The 11,735-nt window shown below is 37.7% G+C and overlaps 1 protein-coding gene across 1 annotated transcript in view; it reads right to left on the bottom strand.

Annotated features, from left to right (window-relative positions):
* Positions 1-11,525, bottom strand: part of LOC108425316 (fibulin-1) — a 16,158-nt gene extending 4,633 nt beyond the window's left edge. The window contains exons 1-12 of the mRNA XM_017693885.2: positions 11,408-11,525; positions 10,399-10,513; positions 9,272-9,407; positions 8,256-8,406; positions 6,664-6,732; positions 6,456-6,551; positions 5,404-5,541; positions 5,158-5,295; positions 3,766-3,909; positions 3,055-3,180; positions 924-1,049; positions 713-832 (exon numbers count right to left, since the gene is read on the bottom strand). Coding sequence (XP_017549374.1) covers positions 713-832; positions 924-1,049; positions 3,055-3,180; positions 3,766-3,909; positions 5,158-5,295; positions 5,404-5,541; positions 6,456-6,551; positions 6,664-6,732; positions 8,256-8,406; positions 9,272-9,407; positions 10,399-10,513; positions 11,408-11,480 — 1,432 coding nt within the window. The 5' untranslated portion in view covers positions 11,481-11,525. The remainder of the gene's footprint in view (positions 1-712; positions 833-923; positions 1,050-3,054; positions 3,181-3,765; positions 3,910-5,157; positions 5,296-5,403; positions 5,542-6,455; positions 6,552-6,663; positions 6,733-8,255; positions 8,407-9,271; positions 9,408-10,398; positions 10,514-11,407) is intronic.
* Positions 11,526-11,735: the final 210 nt, after the last annotated feature.

Genomic DNA, 11,735 nt, shown 5'->3' with positions numbered 1-11,735 from the left:
GAGAGAGAGAGAGAGAGAGAGAGAGAGAAAGTGGGACTCCAAACAACCATGCAAGACCTAGCAGACCATAAAATCTCTCTGAAAGGATGTGTAGCTGCCAAAAAGCTTGTTAAAGGAAACAAAAACAAGAATAAAAATTTGCTAATGAAACAAAGAAGTTGTTGTTCTTCTTAGAACAACGGACTGTCCACCGCAGAGTCCAGACTTCAGCTTCAGTGAATGTGTTTGAGATTACATGGATTGTGAGAAGCAGAAAATGCAACCAACTTCTAACACAGAAATTTCAAGGTGTGGAAAAATATCCCAGCAGTTTTCTCAGAGAAAACGACAGCAAGACTTTTAAAAAGAATGTAAGCTGTAATAAAGGTGGATGAACTTAATACTCAAAATGTTGATATTATATTGTGTTGTTTTTCTAAAAGAAGCCTTTGTGTTAAATACATGCATTCTGCTTCTTTTATTGGTACTGAAAAATGAATAACTTGAATTTAATAGCAATTAATAGCCATTATGCCTGAAAATTAAATAAATTGGATGTGGTCTGTTTTTTGCACAGTGCTACACACTTGCAAAAGTATTTAAATATTAAACTAAACCTTACAAATTATGGCTATTGGATGTTTTTTTTCTCCTCTTCATAGAAAAGATGCTGTTATATTTTGTGACAATTTTTGGATATTTTCCTTCTCCTGAAATACTTCAGGTTTTTTACCTTCACATGTGACCCTATCCATACTGCTGAGCTGGTATCCACGGCGACAGTAACACTGGTAGGACCCGTAGACATTGGCACACTCTTGGCTACATGGGCTGCTCTCACATTCATTCACATCTACAGAAAAGATTTAGAGCAGAGTATGCGCCAACACTCTGAACCTGAAACACAGCCACTAACACTGTATAACTACACACTAAGCACTGACCTTCACAATTCCTGCGATCGTTGGCTAGCCTGAATCCAGTGTTGCAGCTGCAGCGGTAAGATCCAGGAGTGTTCTCACAATTATGTGCACACAGGCGTCCAAGGTGTTTTCTGCATTCATCAATATCTACAGGAAGAGATATGAATGTCTTAGTCTGTCTATATAGACATCTACTGTATCTACTGCATACTCACTGGCCACTTTATCAGAGACTCTTCGCTTGTAGCTCCATCTTGCTGGTGTACATTCAGACACTGTAGCCCCAGCAGCCTGATACACTCATACCAGTGCTTAATACACTACTTTATCACTGTCACTACTGTGCTGGAAATGGTCTACTACCCAAATAATATGTGGTCAACAGAGGTCCTGTACAAGAGCCTTGCTGGTGACAGCCTGTATAAATTGAAATAACGCATGGCCCCAACTAAGATGTGGGAACGAAATAATTAAGTCATGCCCACAACTTAATAAGCCATGTTGACAAGATCGTAACGCATGGCCGTGACTTAGTAAGGTATGGAATTGACCAAAAGTCTTGACCACAGTTTAGTAAGGCATGATCTTTTTCCATGCCATAGTAAGTCATGGCCATGCATAAGGATCTCATTCCCACGCGTTAATATGGCATGGATAAGCATTATTTTTATTTATACAAGATGTCACCAGCAGGACTCTGTAGTCCTGTGTGCTTGTACAACTATACAATGCTGTGAAAAACTATTTGCACCCCACCCCCGATGTCCTCTGTTGGTCCCCACCATATGCTTTCAGATCCACATAAAAAAGTGTTGTAAGACAAGAACATAAGGAAATGCAAAACACAAGTTTCATATGATCATTTCATTTATTGAAGGAAAAACACTTGCAACACATCTATCACCCATGTGAAAAAGTAACTGCTCCCCTAAAGCTTGAACTGCTCCTTCAAGGTCCTGACACAGCATCTCAATGGGATTCAAGTCAGGACTTTTGCTTGTCTAGTCCAAAGCCTTAATTTTGTTATTTTTGAGCAACTCAAAGGTGGACTTGCTCTTGTGCCTTAGATCACTGTCTGGCTGCATAACCCAATTGTGCTTGAGCTTCAGATCACCAGACATTCTCCTGCAGGATTTTTTGGCAGGCAGCAGAATTCATGGTTCTGTCATGCAGACCCTGAAGCAGCAAAGCATTCCCCCATAAGTCAAAATGTCTGATGGGACTGGGTGATGGACAGGGGGTTGAGAGAACTTTTGACTAAACTTAAAAAGTTTGAGCTGGATGAACTCTTGTATCTTCAAGTTGAAGTATCTGAAACGCTGTGTTAGCTTATAATACCCTAGGTCTGTCTAGTTTAATTGATGCCAGTAATCAACTAAATTGGGTTAACTGGTTGAATGAGCAGTTAAGGAGGTCATTACTTTTTCACACTGGGTCAGCTGATGTTGGTTAACGTCTTTCCACAAAGCAGCTGTGTTTTGTGTATATTCAGTTTGTCTTTTTTTAGCCTAAAGCCTAAATCTGCAACAACTGATTGTGATAAACATGCAAAACTAGAAATCAGATTTGCTGTACAGTGAATATACAATAAATGTAATACATCTTTATTCATATAGTACTATTTTTTAGTGCTTTAAACAGGAATAGAAAAAAAAATGAAAACACATATCAAGCTTGCGTTCCTGATACTCTCTGGAATGCTACTCCAGAGATTAGGAGCTATAATAGAATATGATTTTCCACCAACTGAGCTGTAATGGATCCTAGGGGTTTGCAGTAAGTCTGCCTCAGCTGAGCAAAGTGGTCTGGATGGGCTATAACGCTTCAACAGACCTGTGCGTTATGCCTAAAGCCATTAAGAGGAAAAACCCACAAGCAAAAGACATTGTAGTCAACGGAAAATTTAACAGCAGTCCAGTATAAACTGAATAAGGAATGATATTCTCATACAGACAACAGGCCAACTATTCAGTAACACATGGCAGCAGTACTTCCTGCATTATGAAATTATGAACTAATTGCTCAGCATCTTGTAACTTTAGCATGTTTCTTAAGGTAAGGTAAGTGGACCTCATGAAGTGACCAGTGAGTGGACTTACAAGGCAGTAGTTTATGTCCATGGCAGATAGACAGAAAGGAAATCCACTCTTACCCTCACACCTCCTGCTGATGGTGTTGAAAGTGAAGCCAGAACGACACTCACAGCGAAAGGTGCCCAGAAGGTTCACACAGTCGTGGCCCTGGCAGGGCCCATGCTGACCACTGCACTCATCCACATCTAGAAGAAGAGAGAGGAGAGCGAGGTGCTCTGTTGCGTTTTCTGTTGTGTACTAGAGAAAGAAATTCAAGAGATGCATTCCTACAAAATCCCTGTAGACTATACTGTCAAAAGGGAAGGTCACAGATTTTTCAAAATTTCTCCAAAATTCAATGTCATTCAAATTGGTTTGATTTGAAATTGTAAAGAAAATTACTGAGTCAGATTTCTTTAAAGTTGTGGTGAAAGGATCCAGTGGCTACAGAAATGCAAAATCCCACTTTATTAACTATGCAGAAGTCACAAAAAATACAGGTGTCTTTTGAGTCTTTATTTGTAATGCTGATGACCTGGTTCCTATCACCACCACTGTGAACAATTCTGGCACAGTAAGTCTCTAGAACAGAGTATTTCACACCAAACCCCTCTAAAAGACCATGTTTACATTTCAATATGTAGAATTTTTTTACAGTTTTTTTTACAGTAGTGGAAATCCCTTCAATTCTGAGCAAAGAAAGTGACCTAATTTGTGTACAATATCATTTGTATGCTTCTCTTCTTGAAAAGCATCTAGGAATTTTTCACACATAGCACAAACCTCCTTACCTAAGCAGTGTGTGCCCTCTCTGTTCAGGTGATATCCACGTCCACAGATCACCGGAAACTTCTGGCAGATGTAAGAACCCACTGTGTTTAAACACGTCTGACCGGGCTGGCATGGACTGTTCTCATTTACACACTCATTAATGTCTGAGAAAGTGCAAAGTTACAGTTTAATTATTATCACAACCTTTCAGACAATTAGTCTAAAACAGAGGTCTTGACCTTGAATCTGGTCCTGAAGTGATTCCAGTCCTGGATTTTGTCATCACTGATAGTTGACTGCACTTGGCCACCAAGCACCACACCAGTGATTACAAACAGGAGTGGAAACTAAATTCAAGTTCCGGATTTCTGCTAATCTCTGCTCTCAAAGAACAATGACATCATACTGAATTTGAGGTATTAAATGAACCCCTTGGACCCTTAGTTTATTACTCAATCACTCATCTAAAGAGGAATATTCAGGAATTATTACAAATTATTCAGCAACTGTTATGAATTGACTGGGTATTAAATTAATGGCAATACTTGAACTCCGCTACATAACACTGACATAACACATGCCATAAACATGTCACGACAGTCGTCATGAGTTGTTGTAACAGATTTTGTTCAATAATTAACCAGGGCTCGATTTGATGAGTGATGCTATGAGATGCCATCCTCATGTTAAAACAAAAAGACAACCACCTACCCCCCTACCGCTGACCACCAAGAGCTGTTTGAAAGTGACAAAACTGAACACTGGAGGTTATTATCTTCAATACTTATTTAAATAAAAGATAAATGGAATATAAAAGGCTGCTCAGGTTGCTGCATCTTTAAAACAAGAATCACAGCTAAAGAAAATTATTTTAATTCAAAATCTAAGGATAAAATATTTTCCCTGTATCTCCAAATACACATAATACACATTTTTAATAAAAAAATTGGTTATTGGTTTAACCCAGTACTATACTGACTTTTTTAATTTGATTCAGGACTGTATACAAGAAATGTCAGATGTTTATTGCATGGTTATGTTAATGTTATGTGCCATTGTTAAAGTGAATATTTAAGATAATGTCAATGTCATGTCAAAACTGTATAACTTTTAAAAATCTTATATTTTTTAGATCATTTATACCACAAAGTAAATTGTGTGAACATAGACTAATATATGAAATTAAATGCAGCTTTTATTTTAACATAAAGTACTTTCCTGTAAAGTTATCGCTTCAGAAATATGAGGTTTGTCATGAAAGTGTCAACAGTTAGAAATGGAAATGTAGGCCCACATACATTTAGGCTTTAAGTGGGTTCAATTTTGATAATATTAATACCATGTGATGCTATTTTAATCACAAAATGTTGTTTAATAGTAAGTTGCATAATGTTTCACATGCACACTCTAACCAATGCAGCTTCCAGCAGCGTCCTGGATGAAGCCGACACTGCACTGCTGTCGTGGATGGCAGCGGAATGAGCCGGGAGTGTTCTGACACGTGAACTCGGGGCCACAGTTATGTGTCCCTTCCACACACTCGTCAATATCTAAAAGAAATGTTCAAATGGATAAGTTAGGAAGGACACACTGTCTCATTTTTACCATTTAGTATCAGCATAAGGGCTAAAGTGGTTTAAAATAGGCCAGATGTTAACCATTGCAGGTGTTGCTGTCAGTCAGCTCGTAGCCTGTGCCACAGCTGGTCTCTCTCTGGCAGCGGTACGAGCCCTGAGTGTTAATGCACCTCTCCCCCGGCCTGCAGCTATGAACACCTGCCAGACACTCGTTGTAATCTGAAAACAGAAAAGTAAGAAGAAAGATTAGAATCTTATTGATTTAAGATTAAGGGTAAATCTCTCATCTTGACTGAATTTGATCACTGTAATGTTGAGGGAGATGAAGAGGTAGGCTGCAAGTGCAAGTCCTTGGTTTTATTAAACATTCATGACAAAATGTAATACATTTAATAAAATAGCCCAAGAATGTTATTTTATTTGAGATTTACCCCCTTGAACTTTTTCTCATTAAAGGGACAGTCTGGCCAAAATGAAAGATTTACCCCTCGCTGTATCTGTTGTGAACATGTCTATTGTCACTCTACACACTCAAAAAATCCTTCACATGATTAAATGGCTCTTTGCATTGTTAAAGGTTCTTCGGGTTGATGGAAAATGTGTTTTATATGGCTCTATTTAGAATCTGTTTGAAAATGGTTTTATGTAACACTTTTTGTGCTATATACACCTTCCTGCACAGGGGTCTACAAAGGAACATTTTCTTTACTAGAGAACCATTGAAGAACCATCTCTGGTGTGTAGAGAAGTGCCGCAGAAGACGCCAAAGCAAGACTCTCCAGTTTAAGGAAAAGGACATTTTTTTCTGATGATGTATCTTGAAGGTTTTTTAAATTTTGTAGAAAAGTGGGGTTTTATCTTAGCTGGTGAATGCAGAAGGTAGGCAAAGAGCTAACATTACAATAAATAACACAACACAATAAACAAACCCAACAAATTACACACTAACCTCTGGTTTTAGATCAGAATGCATCTTTAATCTTACAACCTATTACTCAGTAACTATGCAGAAAAAATGCTGTGAGTTGCTCAGCAATGACTATGAAACGAATCTGTAAATCATGTAGTGAAGATCATTAGTTGAAAGGGTTAAGATGTGGTGATACATGTGAAAGGTGATGTATTCAACTTACCTTCACAGCTGTAGCCATCAAATTTAAGGCGGTAGCCCTTCAGACACACACAGGAGCCATTTCCAACACACAGCTGAGAGCATCTCGTAACCCCTTCTAATGTCAAATACAGGACAATCAGTCAGATAATCAGTCAGAGTATCATGTGAAACACTTTATTGTCCAATAATGAAATAAATGCATGCTTATAATGGACTTAAATTCTTACCAGCACATAAGTCAGTGCTCCCTGTATGCCCTCTGTTGGCAGCAGCGGTGTTATTCAGGTGAGGTGACACTGCACAAAACAAAAACAGTTTTGTCCTGTTTATTCACAGCAGGCTTAACACTAGTAGGGTTTAATAAGGTATAACCATGATGTTATCTGAGTGTACTGATCTTCTAGGACGTAGAGATTTTTTAAAGCTGGCTATCAAAGCTATGAGAACAAGCATTTATCTCAGTAGTAGGGCTCCTATAAGGTTCACCAAGTGCTGTAAATCTCACAATTCAACTCAATTACAATTCCTTCGGATACAATTCAGTGCATCATGAAATCTCAAATTTCACCACAGTTTGATTGGATTATTATTTTTGTGCAAGAAGTATGTTTTAAAATATAACAAGTACACAAATGTTTAATGATTTCTTGAAACTAAAATGCATGAATGTCATTTTTCATTCATTTTTATTCAAGTGAATCATGTATATTTACATTCTGTATTACAGTACAACTCTTGTTTCATGGATAAGTATAAGATGGAAACAAAAGGGTTACATTTTTCAAACACCAGCAGAAAATTGGCCAATCAGAAATAGTTTTTGTCCTTGGTATCCAGGTAGACATAGCTAAGAGAGCTCTCCTATTGGTTAGGAATTCAAGAGCTAAAGATAAGCCCTAATGAGTTATATTAACTATCAGCATAATAACAAAGTGACAAAGGAATCAACCAATCACATTTTGATTTCCATTAGGCAGGACTGATTTCGTGAGGAAAAAACATCACTCTAGGCCAGTGGTCTCCAACCCTGGTCCTAGAGAGATGCCTTGCTTTAGAGGACCTGCATCCAATAAGCTGCCTGCTTAACTGTAATATATCTGATCCAGCCAATGAGGGACTTGGCAAGCAGTTGATTATCTAGAACAGATGTATTAGCTGGTTCCAAATTGTGGTTGGAACTAGGATCTGCAACAAGGTAGCTCTCAAGAGCCAGGGTTGAAGATAACTCCTCTAGGCTTTCTCAAAGTCCTAGATATGTAACTGACTGAAAACGAGTGACAATTTAACCAGTGGGTTGTTAGAAATGGACAACAGCAATGGCAGCTCAAAGTAAAACATGGAATATCTCTTAAGAGCTTCAAATGTCTGTATTTAATCTCCCTTTACTGTCTTTTTTCATTTTTCACCCCATCTTAAACAGTGAAGCAATTACTTTCTGGTTGCTGGTTGCTAACTGTCTATCAGAGGGGATCCCTCAGGGCCTTCTCTGAAAGCTGAGACCTCATCTTTTGACAGAGTTTTGACGTTTATGGCCCAAACCAAAGGCCTAGCTCTAATAGTCACGGTTCTATTCATACACCATAAAACCAATTTAGCAGGCTTATTTTTGGAGTTTTACCTTTGATTTATAGCTCAAACACTTTGGCCGAAAATGAGGGCTTACTTTGATGCATATTACTATAATTGTAATCAATACTAACACTTCAAAACTGACACTGAACTAACTGTAATTGGTTGTTGTTTGATTTCTTGCATTCTTCTTTCTTCATTTCCTCTGCATGAGTGAGAAAATGTTTGAATTTATTAATTACGCTCCTACCTTGTATCCCCAGGGTGAGCAGACTGTACCGTCTGCCCTCGCAACAGGCCTGGGCAATGCTCTGGCAGGATACACTGACAGATATCCGCAGTGCACACTCATGGGATTCCTTCTGAGCCAGCAAGCCGAGCACACAACATTCACAGCACATCTGGATAAGATGGCACATCAGGACAGAAGGAGAAGAAATAAATAAAAACATGTGCAGTATATATATATATATATATATATATACCCTTTTCAAAAATTCTCCATCAATCTGAAGAACACTTTCATGATGCGAAGAACCACTCTATCACACAAGGTTCTGTTCTGACAACAATGATATGTAAACATACTCTGCTGTCCAAAAGTCATCACTGTTTTCAATAAAATCAAACCTGTTTTGTTGCAAATAAAATTGTATGCAAAAGTCTGAGCACCCCTGGTCAAATTACCTGTTGATTTTTGTTATGAAAAAAGGTTTACACATCCTCTATTAAGACACACTTATGTACATTCTAATGCACAGTTATGGCTTATTTACTGAATTTAAGATATTGGGGAAAAAACTTAAAACATGGCCTGTGCAAAAGTTCAAATAAATAGAAATTGTGTACTAAAATTTGAAGAAAAAGGTCATACTTATGTTTGTTCCTTGTTAAGCAATAAAACATGTGCAGGGGTGTTCAAACTTTTGAACAGATGACTGCAAATGTATGAAATTATTCTATTATTATGGTAGCTGTATGCTACATGTTTCAAATAGTGAGCAATAAAAACGTAGCTACCTGGTTGCCGTAACAAATTAAGACATTTTACATGTTTCAGTAATAACACATGTTCCATAATAATAAAATTTGAATAAAAATATCTATTGCAGGTTATAACATTTCAATCTATACAGTATATGTTTTATTGAATAAACTGAATATTATCAGTGACAAGTAAAACTTGGAAGTTCATGTCAGATTCATGGCATGCTTTAAAAGTTAACAGCATGCGGTACACACCTTTTGTCATTAATAAACACACACCTGGGATGTCTTGGCTTCACAGGCATCTTCATGGAAGGATGAGAGCTCACACACTCCTTGTTTCTTGGCGCTGTCCATTCCCTTTGCACAGAGTCTATCTTTTACTGCAGTGTCACAACATTGCTTCTGAACCACACTGACACAGAACAGAAGAGTAAACACATTCACATCTTCAGTATACAGTTTAAAAGTTTAGAATAACATAAAACCAGATCAATAGTTGCTGAAAAAATACGATAGAATGATTGTAAAATGTATCTTGTTCCTATCCCCAACAAGTTTCTCTACAATGAACCGTTTCACATTATAACACTCTGAACGACTTTGTTTACTCAACAAAATAAATTATGCAAAACTTAAAAAAAAAATATGAGTATTTGTTAATGTGTAGATGAGCTTCACCCAACAAATTCAATTCAAACCACAAATACCAACGACTGAGGTCAAAGTACTAGAACCATCTTCTCAAGGCCCACAGCACTGTCCATTAGCACAGCTGTACATTTTACATTCATAGATGTACAGTTGTATGCAAAGATTTGAGCACTTCCAGTGTAAATAGTGTTTTGGTGATTTTCTAAGTGAAAATAAGTAAACTTATCCTCTTGACCTTTTTGCTAATATTTACTTTACATTTACATTTACAGCATTTAGCAGACGCTTTTATCCAGAGCGACTTACAAGAAAGAAGATTTACTTGCTGAACTTAACATCACATGGGAAAAAAAATAAACATAAAAAAACTTTTGCAAATAAACAGTTATTATGTGTTAAAATGTGCAGAGGTCTGTTTTCTGTAGCAGATGTGTTAACTTATTTTTACGTAGAAAATACACAAAACGTGGAATTTGACCAGGGCACCCAAACTTTTGCATTAGACTACACTCATTTGACTTCAGTCTTTTAGATGCTGTGATTACAGATTGGGCCTGAGATAGTGTCAAGTCCACAATCGCATTTGACACTTAAAATTTTGTAATATTGCAGACTGGAGCCTCATTAGGTTCTCACAGTGTAATTAGTCCAGCTGTTTAAAATACAAGCTGATGAAAAGCTCCGGAACAGTTTTAACACAGACTGTGCGGTTTTGACAGCTGTAATAGAGGTAAAAACCAGGTGTTGCTTACCTGCAGGGGAAGGACTGGGGTATATGTGGGAGGGAGGCACAGTGTTGATTGCTCAGACCAAAGGCTCTTCCATTCCTACAGCAGGCCTCCAGAGGCATCTGTCCACTGACAAACCCTGAAGATATTAATCACACAAAAAAACACAGTTATTCATAGTTCCATTCCGATAGGTCAGCTCAGGGGTGCCCAATCTTGCTCCTGCAGGTCTACCACCAAGTCTTTGGACTGTGGGAGGAAACCAGAACACCCGGAGGAAACCCGCGCGGACATGAGGAGAGCATGCAAACTCCACATAGAAAGCACCCTGGTTTTATATCACTGAAAATATTGATTCCAAACCTTTGAATGCTAGTGTGAATGTGAAGCTGTCTTATACATAAAATGACAGAAGCCCAGTTTTACAGTCGACTTGTCATTGGCAAACATTACAAATCTCAAATAAATAAATTGATAGATAAACAAATTACCAAAAAACACATTTAAAATTTCTTTTAAAAATTAAACGATTTACAGAAAACCGCATTTTGTAAACACAAGAAACTATGAATTTATTACTATATCTGTTAAGCTGTGAAGCTCACATATACATGATGCTATATACAGTTGTATACAAAAGTTTGAGCAGCCCTAGTGAAATGTTTTGTTGTTTTTCCAAGTGAAATTAGGTTAAGATCCCCTACAGAGGACACACATCTGTATATATTTTTCCCAATATGTTAAACTAACCAAATGGACTAAAAGCTGTGCTAAAATTTGCAGAAAATGCCATAGTTATGTTTGAAGTTGGTTCCCTGCAAAGAATTTCACAAACCAACAAAAAGTGTCATTTCACTGGGGGAGGGGGTTCAGACTTTTGCATACAACTACAGATGTCAACCTAATGAAAAATGGTTTAAGCAGGATTAATTAAATAGAACGTTACTGTGCTTAAACAAACACAAATAACTGTAAAATGTTTACTGGTATTAGGTTTATGGATGTATAGAGGTAGCTGTAAGTTGACTCTTACCTGGCTCTGAGAGAACTCCATGATAAAAGCCTCCATATAAAGTGAAGAATATGGTGATCCATTGGGTTTCCATTGCATACAGACACAGAGCTTTTCCTTCTGGCTGCTCTGGTTAGTGCAGGACTGTTCCAGACTGTTGCTACTAATGATCTCCTGCAAACAAGACTCTAGTGGAGCGTGTGCTCATGAGGGAGGACACTCTCAGTCTGTCTCTCTTTCTCTCTCCTGCATGCCTTATCAGCATTATCCACTCAATGCTTGATTACATTTGCAAAGCTGAGTACAAAAACAAAACAAAAAACAAAAATCCCCTACTTTAAAAGTGGTA

Source organism: Pygocentrus nattereri, chromosome 1, assembly GCF_015220715.1.
Source record: "Pygocentrus nattereri isolate fPygNat1 chromosome 1, fPygNat1.pri, whole genome shotgun sequence".
In the NCBI taxonomy this organism is placed as follows: domain Eukaryota; kingdom Metazoa; phylum Chordata; class Actinopteri; order Characiformes; family Serrasalmidae; genus Pygocentrus; species Pygocentrus nattereri.
This window is presented reverse-complemented; position numbering and strand designations above follow the sequence as displayed.